This window comes from Calonectris borealis, chromosome 10 (assembly GCF_964195595.1).
Source record: "Calonectris borealis chromosome 10, bCalBor7.hap1.2, whole genome shotgun sequence".
Classification (NCBI taxonomy): Eukaryota; Metazoa; Chordata; class Aves; order Procellariiformes; family Procellariidae; genus Calonectris; species Calonectris borealis.
Window position 1 is genome coordinate 1,129,182 of NC_134321.1, and position 20,737 is coordinate 1,149,918.

Genomic DNA, 20,737 nt, shown 5'->3' on the forward strand with positions numbered 1-20,737 from the left:
GCTGGGCTGTGCTGCAGGAGCCGTGCAGGCGGTGTGCTTGGTGCTCAGGGCCTTGCAGCACGCCGGGTTTTAGGGGACGCTGTGATATCGGTCACGCACAGGTCTGACAAACGGAGCTTCGAGTCCGAGGCGGGAGCTCGCTCTTCCACCGCTGCATGCCGTGGGAATTTTGCCCGCTATTTTGGTGTGTCTAGAGCTGGATCCTGATGATACAGAACAGAACCTGAAATATCGGATGAGTAACAGCCTAAGCTCTGAATTTCCTGGCTTTGGTCAAAGTCTATCTCAGACTTATTGTTGTTTTAAAATGGAGCTATGTGTTCATATTTATAGACTATTGTGATTTCCAGCAAGATCACCGTAGCAACAACCGTGCAGTTGATTTATTTACTCAAAATTTGGGATATTTTTAACCTGGTCATTTAAACCATTTCCATTGGACTGGAATTTGGTACTTATACTCTTATCTCCATCTTTTGTTGTAAACAGGTTTTTGTTTAACATTTGCATGTTAAAAATAGGCATTCAGGTTCTCTTGGTAACGTGTACAGAAATCCATTATATTTTGGAATGAAAATAAAGGATTTGTTGTGATATAACAGTTAAAATAAGAACCTGGGAGTTCATGCTTCTGGAATATTTCTCTGCAGCATGCTAAGGGAAGGCACTCATCCTCCCTCCGCCCTTCTCCCGCGCGTGCCGAGCACGGCACTCGCCCACCCAAGCAGGGCTGTGGGAGTCTTGGGGAACGGAAGAAAGGGGAGCCCTCATGAAAGGCGTGCAAAGTCCCCTCAGTTGTTAAAGGTTTGTAAAAGCTGCACTTTCTGACTGAGGAAATTCACAACATTTTCAATCACGGTTGTGTTTCCTTTTCCTTATGAGTGCACAATTGCACACAGACATATCAAACCACCAAAACCAATAACCAAGAATGCAACACTAAAACAGAGGGGAAGGAACGGCACCTCTCCAGCGCGGCATGGAAGCAAAGCTGGAGTTTTATCATTCCTATGAAACCCTGGTGGACTGGCACAGCCTGTGAACTAATTGACCAAAATTGTTTGGGATGCTTTACTTACCGCTTGAGGAAGATGTTTCTGTTTGATCTAGACATGACCAAGATAATCCCACTGAAGGCATCTTACGGATTTATTTTTCAGAAGAAAGTTCTCCATAGTGCTTATCGCTCACCATTACTTGGAAACCTGTGCTCCTTCAGCTCAAGGACAGCCTTGTCTTCTCCTGCACGAGGGATGTGACATTTCACATGAAGGATGTAGTTTCTTCTTTTCATAGGAAGAAATAACGGAGAGATTAATTTAGCTTCCTGGGAGAAAGGAGCATGTTCTCAGAAGGAAAGTCTAGTAAATCAAGTTGATGGATGACTACCCTCAGCCTCTCTCTGTGCCGGTCAGACTGTGTGTTGTTGCCGGACTGGCATTTCCTGGCTCCTTTGTGTGCTCTTTTCTTGCACAGACTGAATTTTCGTAATCAGCTGCTGCAATATGAAAGGTCACAGGATAAAAGGCTTAATAAAAAGAATTGTTTCTGTGTTAGGCATCAGGAGGACAGTTGCTACCAGTGGTTATTTTTAGAGAGGTACATAAGGAAACAAACCACCGATGTCCCACAAGCAGAATTAAAGTAAGTTGGAAACTTTTAGAAAAGGCAGTCGCTGAAAGAGCAGAGTCATTGCTGGTCAAGCCAAGGACTGACATTTCAAAGCTGAGAGGCGCTGACCTTCACCTCTGTTCACGTCCCACTAGAGATGTAAGTGTGTGCAACTCCGAGCTCTTCAGCCACAACGTCTCACCTGCTTCAGGCAATGTCTCTGGGTCTTTGGAAAGTTCCTGGCGCCTTTCTCCCGCCTGTGTGCTTAACCCAGCCTGGTGCGGGTGTCCGTCCCAGCGCCGGCCGCGCTCCCCTGCGCTCCGCCGAGGGGTGCGGGTGCCGCAGGCTGCGGGGCCGAGGTGCCGGCTTCCCCAGCCGGGCTCCTCGTCTCCAGGGCTTGCAACGCCGCGGGCCCCCGCTCTCCTGGGTCACGGAGGGAGCTGGGGACCTGCAGGGCTTTGTCACCCACACAGGGTGTCAGTGTTGTTCCACTTCAGCACAGGGACTGAGCTCCTGGAAAGCAAGACAGTGGGAAAGGACAGCAAATCCCCTGACTGCATATTGGCCTGTGACATCTGTTTGGTCTCTATTTGCACCCACCAACCTTCCTCACTCACTGATGTTTCCCTGTGCTATAGGTGACCTGGACCTGGACCCAGAGCCGGGATGTCCCCTGACGCCTTCTGCACCCCCGGGACGGCTGGGTGACTGCGAGTGGATCGTCCGGGGCAGAGGTACGTGCATGGCACTGACAGTTTGCACTCCTGTAACTTTATTCTTCTGACAGTGAGGAAACAACAGCAGCTGCCTAACCCAAGGAGGTGCCATGCAAGGTGGGCAGTCCCATGAAACCCTCCCTCTTGTACGCTACAGCTACTGCAATGGGCATGTGCCTGTCCCGCTCGCAGACTCCTTTTTACCTCCTGAGCCGCTGTTCCTGGCCTGCTTCTTTTGCAGACAGATATGTTTTCATAGAATCATAGAGGTTGGAAAAGACCTCTAAGATCATCGTGTCCAACCGTCAATTGTGTCCAACCGTTTTGGAGAGCAATTGGCTTTGACATCTGGCTGTGCTTCTCCCTACTTGGAAAGTCATCAGGAACTCTGCTGAGTGGGGAGCTGGGACCGCTGTACTGCCCTGAGCACAGCAGCGGGGTCAGTGCTGTGGGCACAGGCATGGGCATGGCTGCCCGACTCACCTGGGAGCCACCCCAGTGCTTTGCTGGAACACCACTGGGATGAGCTGGACCAGCAGCAACTTCTGGCTGGGATGTGGGGGGCATTTGGTGTGAAGCAAACTGCTGATCTGGGAGCGGCTTTAGCTGCTGAACCTTCCTGCAGTTGTGAGCCAAATCCGCTGTGGGTTTAAATTGGGCTTGAATTCCTCAGTTGCCCTTTCCTGTAGGAGCAAAGCCTCTGCCACCACCTTTGGACCCACCAGGCAAGCCTGGGGAGCAGAGGAGCAGGCCCCCCTTCGTGCAGCACAGGTAAGCAGCTTTGGGGAGAGCGTGTTTTATGCACTTCTCTTGAAAGCAGCTCAGTGCAGCCCCGGGGCGGGAGGTGAGCCCTTGCTGGCTGGGGTCCCACGGCCCCGGAGACGGCAGAAGGGCTGCCCCCACCTCAGGCATTGGCAACCTGCGGCGTGCCCAGGGCTGGTCCCGGGGGCAGACATGGACCCCGTGGCACTGACAGCGCTGGCATCGTCCTTGTGCCGCCTCCTGCCGTGGTGGCCAGCCCTCAGGTTGGTGCCAACAGCTGCCGTCCCCACGCGGGGCACCCTGCGTCCCGTCCCTCTGCGCTGGGCAGCGAAGGTGGGGCGAAGGTGGACGGGTGTCTTACGACCCAGCAGTGCAGGGAAGCAGCAGCGCTGACGTGCATGTGGGAGAGCCTCGGGGCAGGGGCAAAAAATGAATTTACAGGTGCGGGGCTGCATTCCCCACAGCCCAGCGTGCCCAGCGGCAAGGCTGATACCATATCCTCTGTCCGGCTGTGACCGGAGCAGCTCCTCGGAGGTGGGGCCCAAACTCTTGAGGTTTTCTTTAGAATGTAAGTGTCGCAGAGGTTTTATGCTAGCCCTTCTTCCAGGGGTTGGTTATTTTGTCTTTTATGTTTTTATTTCTTATTGTCTTTTCTTCTCTCCTGATTTTCGTCATGAATTTAAAAACCTAAACAAACTAAAAACAAACACAGACACAGACACACACCCTTTTTCCTTTGCACGTGGAGAAAAAGAAAAAAGAAGCACAGTTCGAAAGGCAACATTTGATCCAAGGTAGTACAGGATGGTGGGAGTCTGCTCCTGCTCGTTTTCTTCATCTACACAAAGGTTCAGACTGGATATCTGGTGGCATTGCATTTCTCGGTCTCAATGAGAGGGGAAAAGATGACTGCAGGACAGAGTGATCTACCTAAACATCTCATAAACACAGTCTTGAAAGGACAGGAAAGTGAATAAATAAACATGGGAGCTTTGAATTTGATCAATGTCTGGTGAACACCTAGAGAAACAAGCATCTGGTTAAAAAAAAAAAAAAAGAAAAAGGGAATGTGAAGGCGCGGGGATACTCGTTAAGAGATGTGTGTCAGGTTTCCTTTGGGAGGCGGTGAGCTCGGGGCCAACAGCCGAGCCCCAGCCAGCAGCGGCCGTGCCAGTGATGGAGCGGGGGAGCGCTGGCTGCTGCCCGGCCAAACGCCCCTCCTTCCCCCCGCTAGCGTCCCTGCCAGGCGAGATGGCTGTACGAGCTGTGAGATCAGCTCTCGCTCTTTATTGAAGAGGGTTTTCTTAATCTCAGCTGTCGCCGTATGGACAGGGAGGGTTCTTAATGAATGTTGTCTGGGGTCATAACAAAACGCTCGCCAGCTCGCTCGGCCACCGAGGCTGGAGCTGTCATGGGCTCTGAGGAAAGGATTCATTGCTGAATAGTCCCACAGAGCAAATGCTGACATTATATCCTCTGTTACCATTTACTTCATGGTGTTTTAATATGCTTTCCAAAAGCGTTAAATCAGAGAGATGAAAAAATATGTAATGGACAGTCAGATGTCACAGTGAGGACAGATGGACCCGTCTTGGGCTCAGGCAGTCGCCGTAGGTTTTTCCCTCTTACTTACAAAGAGACTGTTGAGGATTTTTGATGACCCCCCCTAAGAACTTTTAGGCTCATTTTTTCCTATTCTCATCATTTTTCTCTAGCCCTGTTGCAGGGGAAGGAGGAGTGCCCCGCACTGCCCGCGACACCTCCAGGGACTTGCCACCCCCGCCACGCGTGGGCAGAGCTGCTGCAGGGTGCCAAGGGGGGCATGGGATGCGCTTCATGCACAAGTTAGTCTTTCTGCTGTTGTTTCTATTAACTGAAAATAGAAAACAGCTCAGAGTAACAGGGGGCCTGGGTCTGGAAAACTAAAGAATGCCATTTCTAATCCTGTGAGCTGACAGGGAAGCTGTCAATTTGCAGCTTGCAAAGACACAGCGATGTTTCGAACCAGCTCTCCTGTACCCAGCCTGCTGAAGGCAAGGGTTTGCGCACACACGTATTTATTTTAGACCACTCTTTAATACTGACCTTATGCATATTGCATGAAGATATTTTTTAGAATGCAAATCTCTTTTTCTTTTGTAATAAGAAGGATGCTGGCAGCAACTGTGTAAAAGAGGTGGGTGCTCCCAAATGGGCTCTAGTTCACTTTTTTGCAGTATGTTAAATACACTGAATGTTTCCAGCTAATCCTTTAGAAGTTAAGAGTATAAACCTGTTTTGTTCCCGTTGCCTCCCAGTGTGCCCCCGATGACAGAGGCGGTGGCCAGGAGAGCCCTCCTGCGCTTCGTGGCCTCCCGATGCTGCTACGGGAGCAGAGCTGCAGGAGAGCTGGCTATCCGGCGGCTGCGGCCGCTGGGGACGTACCGAGTGAGTACCTCCAGACCTGGCGTCTTGGGCACCTCTGCTGAGCGGCTGGGATAATTTCCAATTACATAGTGACACTGGGCCACGAAGAACCATCCATTCATTAAATTAAATGGCTTTCATCCTACTTTAAATGCAGACATACGAGTGCTTTCCAAGGAAAGTCTACCTAAGAGCTGACTACAGGCTTTTATAGCTGAAAGGTCCATCCTCCTCTACAATAAAGCAGCACCTTGGCAAAGCCCCTGGAAGCCTTCTCTTACAGCCTAGCTTTGGCAAAAGAGTCCTTTCCTTAGCTAAACCGCAGGAACCTGCTCTGCAGCTTGGTATTTTGGGCTCAGGCAAGCACAGAGTGACCTGTAATGCCGCGCATCCCCCCAGCTGTGAATTTATTCTGGTAATGTTTAATTCCACAGAAAACAGGTGGGCTTGGTTCCCTATTGTAGTTCCTCTCGCTGAAAATAGTTATTGTGGATTTAGTGCTTGCTGCGGTTAGTCTCTGGATCTTAAGTCAGTCCTGGTTTGGGGAATCGATGCCCAGCAAACCGAAATGGTGGGTTCTGTGCCAGGGTTTGGTGCCGGGGCTGCCTGGGCAGCCGCCCAGGGGAGGGCTGCTGTGCCCACCCCTGCTCCCTCTTCTGGGGCTTCTCGGAGGGAATAATGAGTGAGCATTGAGGTGCAGGGTGCTGGGAGTGCCCTTTGATAGGCACTGTGGGGCAGATACTCCTTTACACTGGCGTTTGTTCCACTTCTGAGATTATTCAGATTATGCACAAATATTATCTGGGCCGTCCCTAGAAAATAAGCCACAGGATTCTCCAAGTAATGGCAAAACTCACTTTTGATGTGAAAATGCCAACCTGTTTTTCTTATGCAAGTTGTACTCAGAGATGGAAGGGTCTGGGAATGCTGCCGAGACCCGTTGTTAGCAAGTCACAGTTCAAATTTAAATGTCTGCTTTGTGCAAGTTGTCTTTGTGGTGAGTGCCTGATTCTTCTCTTCTAGTATCGACTGGAGACGTTCAGTGAGTCGAGGTTAAGCGAGTGGGCGTTCGAGCCCTTCACCAGTAAGTGATAGCCCCGTATCCCTCTGGAATGGCTCTCGTGGGACGTGCCCCACACACTGGCTGGGGTCTGCGGCAGTGCCCACCGACCAGGGCTCGCGTGGCTCCTGGAGATGACTTGAGCCCGGCTGAATGTGCATCAGGTTTATCTGATCCTTTGTGGCACTCTGCAGGGCCCGTGAAGCTGGGGCAAAATGCTTTCCCCTGCAGGCTTAGTTTGCTTTCCTCGCATTGGGGGACGTTTTGCAGCGTGGGAGCAGAGGCCATTATTTCCCTGCCTCCACAACAGTAATTTCCTATCAAGTGCCATGTATCCTCAAAGCTTGATTTGGGATGGGCACCTGCATGCAGTGGAGCTCTTTACCAGCCTGCTGAGGACTGTGGGGGTCCCCTGCCCCTGGTTTTTGGGTGACAGCTGATCCCAGGTGCCCGCACTGGCCCAGGGAGTCTGCTGGGAGGGCTGGGGGGAGACAAAGGCTGTGCCGTGGTGGCAGGAGGATTCTCAGCACCTCGGGGTGCCCATGGCATGGACCATGTAGGGTCCGTCCCCGGTGCCACCCCCACATGGGGATGGGGAGCGATGTTGCCCGGTCCCCAGCAGCACCAGGAGCCGGACAGCATCCGAGCACCACCTCCAGCAAGGTGGATAAGACGCCGTCCCCTCCTGCCAGAGCCCGGAGTGGCCAGACCCTCCGGGGATGCCCCCCTGGACCCCTGGGACCTGGAGGTCGGGGCCCCCCCGCTCTTCCAGGGCCAGACGCGGCGCTGCCGGGTGCCCCGTTCGGCACTGGTCAGGGTAAGTCCTTGCTCGCTGTCGGCTGCTCGCGGGAGCCCCTTCCCCTGCCAATGGGCTCGTCGGGGCTTGGGGAGCTGCCCCCAGCCGGGGGTCCCTTCCCTGGCACCCTCAGCTCTTCGGGACGGTTCTCCTTTTCTTGGGTTTTTCCTCATTAAACACCAGGGAAAATAGTCAGAGATCCCTTCTTCCTGGTGTTTTCTTCCTCTAGATGTTTGAGGACAAATCTTGCTGCAGCCTTTTCAAGAAACAGCACTGGATAATCTTCCCTCTTTTGTTAATTTTTTTTTCAACATTTGCAGAACATTTGTTTGCATGACAGTTCCCATTTAGCTTTTGACAAGCTCTATAGCAGGTCAATTTATTTTACTTTTTAAGTGATATGATGAATAAAGAAAAAAATTACTTTCTTTTGCTAGCACTACGTAGACATTTGCTTTGTTAAATAATTATTATTTATGACTCCTTCAATGGTTGTACAGCACAATTTTATGGTGTTGGATTCTGTCCCATTAGAACCAGGATTTTATCACTGAATTTTGATGCAGGAAGAGTGCATGTGCATAATATGAGATATCTGAAATCCCCGGGCAGCTCTGTGCATGAATAATCTTCTGATTTCAGGACTGTCACAGATGCCATGGTCACGGCCGGTCCAAGTGCGGGGTGTGCCACGGGGCAGGTCGGGTAAGGAGCTGGGAAACCTTCCACCAGGCAGCCTGCCCTTCCTGTTCCTTTGAGTTTGGGCTTCATTTGTGAAACTACATCACGTGCTATCTTGTGACTCTACTTACTCTGAGGGTTGGAAGTCTGAGGGGAAGTTCTGTTTTATTCCCCCTTTGCCACCCTATATCCCAAACCCACTCGTGTTCAGTCCAGTGTCCAGCTGATGTTCCCGGGGTCTCTGCAGAGATGCTGAATGGGGTTGTCAAAATCCTGCCCAGGTAGCAAAAATGTCTTACCCCCTCCTCAGTCGATAGCCTACGTGTTATAATGGTGAGAGGGAAAGGAGAATTTGCTTCTGCACTGTTGAAATGAGGTCAGATCTTAGGCGTGAAATACAGCACGCTGGTTGCTGCCTTTCAGATACACTCAGTTCTGTATTCGGGGTTTCCGCAGGGAAGAGGAGGCTTAACCCGGGGGTGTGAGTGCAGCTGCAAAGCTGGCCTCCTGTCTTTATTTGTTCTTTTGCACAGATATTCCCAAAGATGTATTGTTATCGCACTAAGATTGCCACTTAATTAAAGTTAATCTGATTAAACACAAATACTTAAACAAAAGTCTACTACTAACTACGTTAATGAATAGCAGTGGAAAAACACGTGTGTAAGAAAAAAGACATTCCAACCTAGATTGTGTGTCCAGTTTGCATCGCTGGTGAGCTTGACTGGAGCACCTAATTAACCCAGAGACACAATTTATGAGCTATTTTGTACATTCTTTTCATTTGCCATGTATGTACTTGGCATATACCTTTCTCTGCAAGCCTGAGTTAGCAATTATTCTGATAACATACATAAAAGCTTTTGATTTAGAAACCTGACATGTTTTTATTCTGGCAGTCACCACTTATTCTAACTTTTCGGTGTATTTGTAGACGAGGTGTGTAACGTGCAAGGGATCCCGACGGAGGCTAAAGCAGCAGAAGAGATGCCAGCTTTGTTCAGGTACAGGTCGCAAAAGGTACGATGGGCTCCTCTGCGCATCAGTTAGTGTGGCTCTGCTCGGACCGTATTGCTTCCCTTGGGCTCAGGCAACGGTATGGTTAGTGGAAACCAGTCATCCCAGTCCCGCTGGCTTGGTGGCGGTTATCAGCTGAGGATCTGCCGGTAGGAGGAAAATGCTGGAAGGCTGGTAGGGGAAAAAAAGTCCTTGATCCAGCACGTTTGAGCCAAAACGGCTCCACTTGCCTGCTGCTGGCAGAGGTTACAGTGCAGAGCCGGGACATGCTCTACACGCCTGTGTGCTTTTTTATTTTCTACCGTGAAGATCACCTAACAGATAAAGCAGTACAGCAGTAGCTTTATTCTCCAGGAAATAGCCTTTTCCGCCTCTGATTTTTAAAGGAACTTTCATTTTAACACATATTATTCACTCTGTGTGGCCCACAGCATTCAGAAACAAGGCTGGTATCCCAAACTCATGAGATAAGCACTTAAGCATTTGGAAAATAGCAATTTTTTGGCTCTCCTTTCTTCCAGATTTTTTACCTTTCTGTTACAAGACTGTTGCATTTCCCAGCATCTCTGGGAAATTGGAGAACACTTTGGGTTTTCCAATGAAAGCGGAGTTTCTCAGACCGTCAGGAGTTGAGGCAGAAAAGAGGCTTCGAGTCTCCCCAGCTCCATGCTGTACCTCCCGTCCCAGGTCTCGGTGGGCTCAGCTGGGCTCAGGGCACGGGGAGCGGGTGGTGGGATGGGGCTGGAAGGAGCCGGCCCGGTTTGGCGGCAGCAAACGTCAGAGCTGCTCTTGGGGCCGGTTCCCGCAGCGCCTGGTTGGGGTTTGGCAGGTTTCACGGCCAGCGCAGCCTGGAGAATTATTACCACTCTCTGGTTTTTCCAAACATGAAACTTAACAGGCCTAAAAATGATCTTTAAGTGACAAAAAAAGGCGGCACTGTTCTAAAACTGTTTTGTTTATGTGGCTCCATTAAGTTTAAAATAACAGAGATGGTATCGTGCATAATCATGGCAGTCATTTTAAAGCATGAATCCTCTGGGGCTAATGATGGCTTGAAGAGCCTTAATGAATCAGTTGTTAACTGCTGCTAATCTGTGTTGCATTGATGCAATCCAAATGCTCCATGCATAGGCATATGCCTCCTGCATCTGTTAGAAGCACGAGCAGCGGCGTCTTCAAAGTGACACTCGCCTTCCTACCATTGTGTGGGGAAATTGTGATTATCCTTAATTAGAAGTACAAATACATTCGTTGACTAATTCCACATTGACAAATAGATTTGAAGCTGGCATTAGTCATTTGTTTTTCCCAGCAAATATGCTACCTCCCTTGAGTCACAGGCCGGGGAAGATGCATGTGCGGTGCATGTGCTGTCCTTGACTCCCGGGCTGCTGACCCCGCTGAGCCACACGGTCCGGCGGACATAAATCACCTGCAGGTCCGCAGGCCTCTGAAAGTGGGCAGCGCTTGAAGTCCTCTTTAAAATCCTTACTGTTGCATCCAAAGGTGCAATACCTGTTCCGGCCGGGGCAGCAAGACCTGTGCAACCTGTCAGGGAGAGAAAAAGCTCCAACATTTCCAGCAGCTGGTGATAACCTGGTAAGCAGCATGGGCAGAAGTCCAGAGCTGTTGCTTTTATTCCTTATTTTACTGCCAGGCTTGGGAGCTCAGCTGTGCTCCCTAAGGGGGAGCTCAGACAGTATTTATTGCCTTTGGTCAGCAGAAACGGGGGCTTAGAGGGGCAGCTTTAGTCCTTAATGAAGGCAGTCTTGTCCATGGGGCGTGGGGGGAGCTGAAGGGGGTTCACAGAGGCAAAGGATTGTCCAAGGTCACACGAAAAGTCAGAAATGGAGGCGGAGTGGCGAGCCTCTGCCGGGTACGAGCTTGCACAGCCCAGACCCAAAGCCCCCGGCAGCGAGGAGCAATGTGGGGCAGTGGCCGAGCTCCTTTTTCTGGGGTTCTAGTGATGGCCCAAGGCTGCTGGCTGTGGTGTTGCTCTGGCTTTTCCCATTTGGGAGCTCTAGTGCCAGAGATAACAGATGGGGCTGAAAAAGTTCTCAGCTTGTGAAGTTTAGCTGAAAGCCATTACCTGCCCTGCTGGGTGCTTCCTAGGCGCTTTCCTGTTTTGTACAAAATGCCTTCAATTACCCTGTGTGAAGACCTTCATTTTTCAAAACACCGTCTCCATCCATCCTGAGAGATGGGAAATTGCCCCAGCCATGCCCGTCACACTGGTGGGACTGCTGGGGGGCACGGGGGCCCCAGACAAGCACAGCTCTGCCAGGTGAGACCTTCAGCTCCTCTGGAGGCCACCATCAGCCACTAACCATGCCCGTGTCCTACAAGTAACAGAGCAAAGTGGTTCACTGTAATAGAACCCATGGCTTTGGAAAGGGAAGATAAGACCTCTCCTGCCGCAAGTTGTTAATAGGTGTAGGAGGCTCTGAAAGCCGTAAGGCAAGGTGATCACCGTGAAGGTCTGATTTCAGGATTATTTATGCAAGAGTCATCCATGGTTGTTGCATATACAAGGTTATTAAGAAACTACTGTGGGAGTGCACAAAGGTTAGGCAGGCGTGACTATTGTCCCTGGAAATCAGGGAGCATTCAAGCATTGCTCAGGCATTTGGAAAGAGCCTGGAGATAGCTCAGCGCCCTACAACCAGCCTCGCATTGTTCGGTTGTTTCCCCTCTCTCTTGCAGGAAGAACAATGTCTTTGAGTTTGTTTCTGAGCATCATCTGAACTTCCCAGGAGAGCTGCTCAGCAAAGTCAGTGGAGAGAATATATTTAAAGATGAAAATGTGGTGGTGAGTGCGACTCGTGGGGCCGGAGGGGATCCCTCCCTGAGCGGCTGTGAACGAGGGGGGATGTGAAATGGCTTCCAGCCGTGTGTTTCTGCTGCGGTGGCCAGCGGCTGCTCTGGACACGGCGATAACCAGTGCCCTCTCCTGCAGCGGAGCTGCACGGTTCCTGTTCGCGGGACACAGCTTTTCCCATTTCTACAGTCAGGAGAAACGTAGGGAGCAATGGGGTTATAAAATCCAGCAAAAGTGGGTCTTTTTCCATCAGCAGCCACTGGGAGATGGCGACTTTGCCCCTCCCTGCGGGGGCACCGGGGCCAGGGAGCTCTCAGGCTGGAACAGAAAGGCTTTGGCAGGAGCGGGGTTACCTGCAGGTGACCTGTGCATTCCGACAGGTCCAGGACCAAAGCAACGAGGTGGCTTCGGGCCATTGCCTCACCGTAGTGCAGAGCATCCTTAGCTTCCTCAGAGGAACTGAGAGTTGTTAAGTTTTCTGCCTGACAAAATGCGACCGACCCGTGCTGCAGCAACCGCCCCAGGTTACTTTGGTGGCCATTGCCAGACTAGCAGAAATCCCACCCCAGGGTTGTTCTCCACAGCTCTCCAGCAATAGCAGGAGACATCCAGCAGCACATCCATCCCTGGGGCTTTTTATATTGCCCCTTGCACATTTTCCACTGCCTGCACAGCATCAGCCGTGTCGGCTGCAAGCTTTGCAGGGAGAGGGCATGGGATGGCAGCTCTTGCCCTTGCCGGAGCGCCTGTGTGGCATCGCCATCAGGCAGCAAACCCACCTGCCTGCAGAGCTGCCGGGAGCTCATCCCGCAGACAGGAGCTGATCCTGCCAGCTTTGGAGCCAGGATCCAGCGCAGAGGTGCTGCTGCTGCCCGGGGTGGCTCGCTGGGCTGCCGTGGGGACCTGCAGATGCAGGGCCTTTAAACAAGGTGTTTGTCAATGCTGGACACCTCTTCTCCTCCAGCTCCTGGGGTACAGGGCTCCCAGAGGGAATCTGCCTCCGTATCTGCGAAAGTCTAGGGCAAAACAGTCCGAAAATGGCTGAAGCAGAGTGCTCTCCTACAGCCAATGCCATTTCTGTACTGCTCAGTCCTCAGCTTGATTTTTTTTAAATGCAAATGCAAATGAGTGAGGATTTAACTGTGCCTTTTTATTATTTATTAGTTGTTTTGCAGTAACCTGCAGAAACTTTAGTCATGTACCAAGACGGGGAGATAGGCACCATCCAAGCACGGACCAGCTCTCCCCCAGAGAGCTATTACTCAGTGTCATGCAACTGCAGAGAAGACTTTGCATCCGGTGTGGCAGAATCCCTTTGGGATTTGAATGATGCTTTAGCATCTGAGTCTCTCTCCATCGAATGCTTTAGATCTGAAGTCCTGCGAGCACTCAAATCAGTGGGCCTCTCACGTAAATGGCTGTCACTCCTGGCTGTGCAAGAAGTACCTGCATTCACAACTAGTTCTGCTTTGCCCACAAGCCCAGTATTTCTTCTGTAAATTGTCCACATGCTGGGGGAAAGCAAAGAAGCTTTAAAAAACCTTTCAAATTTAACAGTGCTGCGCTGCTGGAAGAAGGTGACAGTGAAAACCGTTGGGGCACAGAGTCACCCAGTGCCAGTTTTTAACCAAACCTGCCAGCCTGGGAACAGCAGCTTCTCCCCGTGTCTCTAGAGAGACATGGTCCCTATGGTGGACACTTCTACGCTTTGCTGGGGCGGGATGGACATGCCTTCGGGACTTTGAGCTTAGCATTTACCCTGTTTATTTCCATTATATGCCCACGTCTTTCCTTGCCTGTGCCAGTAACAGGTGAAACGAGTGTGTTTGTGCCAGACAAATAGGGTGTCTCTTTTGCACGGTTGGCTTTATTTCTTGCAGGTGTACCCCATCATTGACTTCCCTGAACCCGAGATCTCCCTGGCCTCGCAGCGAGCCATCGCAGAGCACAGCGCGGCCTTTGCCACGTCCTCCCGCATCCTCCGGCAGGTAAGGGGGGAGCCTGGCACGGAGCCGCCTGCGCATCCCCCCCCGCTGAGCACCCCTGTGCCCGGGGGTCCGCTAGTGATGGTGGATTAGTGAGCTTGGTTAGACACAATAAGATGTTGAGAATGGTAACCGATTTCATTTTTTATTTAGAGGTGATCTTTAGCAAATGAAAAAGGAATCCTAATTATCAAAGAAATCCTAATTATCAAGTGAAATACCAGGGAAATAATTTTTTAGAAATGTATTGAAAGATGTAGGCAACTGTGGTTTTTATTGTTCCTTTTACCTTTTCAAAGCCCTGGCAAACATTATTTATTGCCACTATTTTTATCTCAGAAGCTAATTTTGAATAAACATTAGGATTCCACTCCATCTGATTCTCGCTAGAGTGTTGTAATCTCTGTTGCTGCTATTATAAATGGGATTGCAAATGCAAAAGTTTAGCTAGAACATACTGTCTTTTCACCCACAGGAAACAGAAGGTTTCACATTAAAAATGCAAGTAAACTGAAAGACCAAAATAAACTTAAAGGGGGATGGTTTGATTTTCCATGTGGTCTGTCAAAACCAGCTCTTTGGCAAATTTCTGTCTTCCAACTTAATTCCAGCCTATAATTTCCACTTCTCAGCATCAAAGGCAGTTTGTTCACTCGATTGCTGCACACCAGCCAAAGCATCCTCTAGCTGTATGGGAAAGCAGGTGCTGAAAACCTCCCGCGCTGCCAAACCCCGGCACCACGTGGTATTTGTGCCGATCCGGGCTGCCTTCTGCCGGCGCTTTCCCCACCATTGAATTTTTCATCCCCTCAGCTTGTCGTTGGCTGAAGTTCTTCCGCTTGATAATCAGCACCTTTTGGAGAAGGCTGGGGGGGGAATCTCTTCTTCTTTGCTCGGCTGACGCTGTTCTACCTTCTTACGACGTTGGCCGTGTGTTGGAAGTAAATACCAGGGCACAGATACCCTCTGGGGTTAGAGGGGCTGGAGCCCGGCAGACTTTGCTGGGCTCACTGAGCTTTATTTAAAACTGAGACTTTGCCCAGGTAATTGCAAGAGGAGGGGAGAGCCGGGGTGGGCGCCTGCCCCTCGGCTCCGCGGGGGTTGCACCGGCTGCTCAGGAGACCTGACCGGCTGCCGGGCACCGCTCGGCTCCCCTCCCTCCCTCGTCCCACCGAGCAGCCCTGGGAGCTGGTGTGTGTCGCTGGGTTTGAGCTGGCGGCAGTCCTGGCTGATCCCAGGTGAAAAATGCACCAAAACTTGGGTTTAGCTGGCATTGGGGAAAGGCAGGAATTGCTAAACTTGTTCTGCAAAGAAAAGGAAGGCGCAAAGCAGGGCCTCCATGGGGGGACAAGGTGCCACCGCAGCAGGGGTACCAGCCTAGCCCCTGTAACTCAGCCGGGAATAGGAACGCCAGACAAGCGGAGCTGAAAGCAGCTTCCTCCGGACAGGGAAGGAGCAGAGCAGCGGGGGTTAAACCTGCAGCAGTTTCTGCTGCAGTAACACAGAAGCGGCCCATCACCGCTTCCAAGGGACAGAGGCGAGGGGTGTCCACAACGGTGGCGATTCACCACCAACGCCAGCGTTTGCAGGTGCGCGTACGGGCTCCCGCGGCTCAGGGCAAGGACAGGGACCGCAACCACGCATGAGTCGGGGGCATATGCTAACACAGCGAGGACTGGAAACAAGGGCTTAAAGGATTTAAGGAGCTAGCTTAAATAGCTATAAATGCAGTAAAAGCAGTCTAGCATGCAAGGGCCAAAACTAGCTCTGAGCTGGCTGCAGCTAGGGGAATTTTTGATGGCTGCAGTGATGGGCTGGTGGGTCTCCATCAGATTTTCTTTTCTCCTGCACAAAGCAGCAGCTCTCTCAGACCTGTGAGGCTTATGGCTAAAAATTGGGGCTTTTTTCCTCTCTACATGCATTGGTCTAAAGCGAGATACAGCGTCTGCTCCGAACTGCTTTTTTAATTTGAGCTTTTCCTTTCCTTTCCCAGCGTCAAACAATTGAGCTAATCCCCATCACGGAAGTTCACTACCAGTATTCAGGGAAGCCTTACCTCTACTACGTCTATGGGCTGGAAAACAAGGTGTATGCGCTGGACTACCCCGAGAGGTGCTGCTGCGGCTGCACCCTCGTCTGAGGCTCAGTGCTGGGAGAAAAGCACAGCTACGGCAGCAACCCCCTGCGCCCGCGGGCTCGGGGCTGCGCCAGGGCCTTTCCCACCGCACCCGGCGTGCTCGCGTCTGCGAGAAGGGGAAGAAAACCATGACACCCCCCCCAAACCACTCGTGTCTCGGAGTCGGGGCCAGCTCCAGGCCTCCCGCTGGGCGCAGGACCCGGCCTTTGGGTAAAAATTTCCCCCGTGGATGTTTTCCTTTCCTGGGGCAAGGCTGCCTCGTTAGTGATGCATATTGACAGGGACGTTTTCAGCCCAGCTACGCAGTGTATGACTGGTGCCTTTCTTTCCCTGTTTTATTTGTCAGTTTTCCTGAGCTGCTACATAATCTATAATGATATATTTCAAAATCCATCCAATTAGCAAATCTAACTTTAAAGGATTTCATTTTAAAATACCCAGTAACATCATCTGAGGGGTGGTTGTACCAATATGAAAATTATTGTCTAAGAAGAAAAGGCTCTTGTGGTACGTGCTGCGTGCGATGCCCTTGGCGGCTGCAGGGCTGGGGCAAGCAGGAGGTTGGGGGGAGGACGTGGGGTCAGCCCTGTGCCTGCGGGCTGGGGGGGTGAGCTCTGCCCCTGGGACAGCACCCGCTCCTGGGCCTCATCCAGACAAGGGGTATTGGCTCAAGTGCCTGCGGGAGGCAGTTCTCCACGGCTCCTCCTTTGCTTTTTCTTTTTTATCACCAATCTTGCAATGTTTATCTCAGAAAAGCTCGCAGGAGCACCTCAGCTCACTTTGGGTTTAAGGCTAATTTAATTTAAGTGCAAACACTTGTGTTTGCAGTGTAGGGCTCGACAAGATGAAGCAAACCGACCCTAGAAAGTTCAGAAATGTGCAAGCAAACAGAAAGACACCAACACTCATATTTAAAAACGAACCACACAACCCTCCTCTCCTCCCCCCTGATTTTCTACATAGTTCTCGTGCTGTTTGGGGCTAACGGAGGGGTTTTGCACGGGTGGTACCGGCAGCCCCCGACGGACTGCCGCACCCAGGGGGATGTGCTCGCCCGCAGCCTGGCGCTCTTGCCTGTCGTTGGAGTGCCAGCTGCCTTTGCAGGTTAGCGCAGCAAAACACAGCTCGAGGGGCTGGGAAATTTTTAAAAGATAAAGCCCCATACGTCAGCTTGAACGGGGATTGTGAGGGGTGAGAGTAAGGAAAAAACAACTGGGGAAAGACATTTAGCAGCCAACAGATTTTAAACAAGTGAGTTGAAAATTTCTTTGTAAAAGAAGTCTTTTCTAATGCTATTTCTAAAATGAAAACAACCATGCCGTTTCTGTTAACGTGTAAGCAGAGAAGATGAGAGGGAGCGAGGGAGAGAGGAGCTGTCCTGATTTTGCTGTGGGGGGCGAGGCACAGCCAGCAGCTGGGGTCCTGGCACAGAGCGATGCTCCCCGTGTCGGCCCCGGCACGGAGCGGTGCTCTCCGGCATCGGCCCCGGCACCGAGCGGCCCGCGGGGTGGCTGTGCTGGGGGTGTCAGGTTAGAGCTGGTTTCAGCCCATCACCGACCCGGTTTTACTGGAGGATTTTGCAAGCAGGAGCACCATGCAGGCGTGCCCCCAGGCCTCCCTTTGGGCAGGGTGCTGAGCGCCTCTGGGCCCGCGGAAAGGAGCCGCAGGGAAGGGCGGCAGGCGCAGCACCCCCGCAGCTGCTCTCTCGGGTTGGTACGGCTCCGAGGGGCCGCTGCCGCCGAGCGCTCTGCAGCAAAAGGGAACACAGCACTAACGGCCTTCTTATTGAAACACATATTTTAAAGGGTTTTTTTGATGGCTAATTCTGGGCTGGTTCTTTACCCTACGCGTGCCCATATAGGTGTGCCCCAGAACACCACCCAGACTGTTCCTAACAAAAGTTTGTTCCATCTTTAAAAATTGTCAGGCTGTCACTTGTTTTTTTGGCAAACCCTTCACTTCAGAGCTTTGAGACTCCAGAGCACAAAGGAGGTAAGAGCAGGTTTCCCTAGACAGCAATGCAGGATGCACAGGCAAAGTTGTTCCTTCCCATATACGCATATGCATATACATATAAGAGTGTGAGTGTGTGTACTTACATATAGATATATATGCACTTTCTATAGCCAGGCGCAGCGGTGCAGGCCAGTGCGGCACATAAATCAAGCAGGCTGCCTGCCTGGCAGTGACAGATTTTTTTCGGCAGATGCATCTAATGCAGTTTTAGTCTGGCTTTACTCGGGTTAGACAAGTCCCTAACCTGCGTAAGGCTGACAGATGACCTGAGGAGCTGACCCTGGGCTCATCGTACCGGCTGGCCTGCGCAGCGCAGGGCGTTGGTGCTGGGGTCCCCTGGAAAGAGCTGCAGGACCCGCGGAACCATCGGCCACGGCCATGCAGATCTCACGCCGCTCACACGCAGGAGCTTCGTTGCCGTGTCTGCAGCCACACCAAGGCTTGGTTTGGTCTTGGTTGAAGGGTTCAACCTGGGAGAGCTGAGCTGCAGCCCCCTCCTCCCATCACGCTCCTGCACCCCCGGAGCCCATCCAGCTTGCAGCTGGGCAGCAAAGCCCGTGGGGAGACCAACCCTGCCGCACAGCAGCATAGAAATGGGTACGGCTTGGTGCGCACAGAAGGTAAAGCTGAGAAGAGCAACAACGAAAGAGAGCACGTAAAGAGCTGGAAATGGCTCCCGTGTGTCAGGCAGTTAGGGCTGGCAGGGGAGAAGGGAGACAAGGGCTGCAGGGGTGCTCAGCCCCGGGATGCTGCGGGGCAGAGGGGCTGGGGCCGGGACCGGCAGCAGCCGGGCTGGCTCCCCGGGGGAGCCGGCCTGCCCCACGCTGACCGGGCTAGTGGTGAAATGCAACCGGCAGCCACCCCCGGGCAGGGTCCCGTCCTCTGCGGAGGGCTGGGCCCGGGGCTGTTGGAGGGTACCTTGCCGTTTGAGAAGACCACACACCACCATCACGGCAAGGAGGAAAGCAAGGAGGGTGTTTTTCTTCTGAGCCACCAACAGAGAGGGGTCAGACAGTTTGGATAAGCTTTAGAAGCAATCCAAATAGCCTAAATAATCTTCAGGCCAGATTCCCTCTGGACTGAGCAGTTGCTAGTGGTTGGTCAGAAACAAATACAACCCCCACGTCGCTCTCACCGAGTCATTCTTGAAGCACGAGATAAACTTCATCCTCTCTGCTGCTGCTGCCAGGCTGGAAAGGGCCAAGCAGCGGTCTCTTAACAAACAGCACCCTGCTCCCGCCGGGCAGAGGGGCGGCCGGTCGGGCACCCTCCCTCTGCAGCGTCCCCGCTCCCGCCCTGCCCCGCGCCGCCCCGGTCCCGCCGGGGCCGCAGGAGTGCTCTCGGGCCTTTCGCTCGCTGCTTTCTGCTAAATGCCCCCGTGTTCCTGGGCTCGGGGAAAGGCTGCGGCCACCGACGTCTTACCTGGGCACGGGGGGGCAGCGGGAGCAGTGGGGCCGTGGGAGGCAAGTGGGGCCGTCACCCCCAGGCGCGGGGCTTCTGTCCCCGCGCTAAACCGTGCCCCAGCCCGGGCGGGGCGAGCATCCCTGCAGGAAGGCGCACGTGGGAACGAGGGGCTGACACCCAACGCCGGGTGCCGCCCCCCCGTGACGGCCTTGGGGTGGGAGCCCCGCCATTCCTGGCATTTCTTTTTAATAGCACTTCAACTATATTGAGATCAAAAATAAATACATTCTTGGCTTGAGCACGCTTTTCAATGCCTGATGAATGAGCAGGACCTCTTTCACAGGAAACTGTAAAATTCCCGGGTGATGGCTTGCCTCTGCCGGGGCGAAGGGAAGCAGAGCTCTGCGCTCCCGCTCCGCCTGCCAGCCTGTGCTCCATGTCTTCACTAGCAGAAGTGGTCATTACTGTTATTAATAACTGCACTACTGTGTTTATTATTAATGCTGCATGGGAACGAGGAAAGAAACGTGATGCTGAAATCCTTATCCTGTGTTTTAAAGAAGCTTTGTGGGGCCTGCTGGGTGAGAGCAGAGGCACCCCGGCCTGTCAGAGATGCTGTTTGGGGACAGCGCCTGACCATGGCCATTTTCTGCCATCTCTTCCCCTCATGTTCCCCAGCACCACAACCAGGGATGTTCGGGGGCTTGACCATCCCCTCTTTATGGACTTGCTGCCCAGGAATCCATCCGGCCTGCTCCCCAGCACACCACCCCTGTGCCTGCGCAGCTGCCCGGGGGAACGAACGCCAGGGACGCAGCCCGAGCACCACTGCAGGTTGCTTAAACTGACTTATTTCAGTCGCTGCAGCACGTGTCTGAGTAACCTCTTGGGGGGGACCCATCTGCGACGAAGGGAGCGAACTCTGCCGGGCGAGTCCAAAGTTTCCCACCGCCCCCCTGCCCCCCGAATCTTTCAGGGTTTGAAAAACAAGTTCAATCTTTTGACGCAACAGCCCCTAAATGCAATTGCATCCAATAAATACGATAAATTGGTCGCAGAGGCCATGCTTTCAGCTCATGCTCTTCTGTTCTTGGCGAGAGAGGAGCGCAGCAGTGCAGAGGACAGGAGGCGGGTGGATTCCCGGTGGGTTTGGCTGGGGTCCCCCCGCGGACGCCCTCCCTCCAGCCCCTCTCCGCAGCTCCAGGGCCCCAAGCACACCGGGATAACCCAAACACCTCCTCCATGCCAGGAGGAATGAAGTCTTGCACCGAAGCCTACCAGCTTCCCGCCAGCTCCCCTGGCCCACCCAGGTCCCTGCGGCCCCAGGG

General features: G+C 52.5%; 1 protein-coding gene across 1 annotated transcript; it reads left to right on the forward strand.

Annotated features, from left to right (window-relative positions):
- The first annotated feature begins 5,386 nt into the window (after positions 1–5,386).
- LOC142085973 (protein SSUH2 homolog) lies at positions 5,387–15,992 on the forward strand. The gene is made up of 9 exons (XM_075158440.1): positions 5,387–5,516; positions 6,519–6,579; positions 7,248–7,372; positions 7,994–8,056; positions 8,967–9,052; positions 10,556–10,648; positions 11,753–11,858; positions 13,748–13,855; positions 15,846–15,992. The coding sequence occupies exons 1-9, from the start codon at positions 5,397–5,399 to the stop codon at positions 15,990–15,992; spliced, it is 909 nt and encodes a 302-aa protein (XP_075014541.1). The 5' UTR covers positions 5,387–5,396.
- The last annotated feature ends 4,745 nt before the right edge of the window (positions 15,993–20,737 follow it).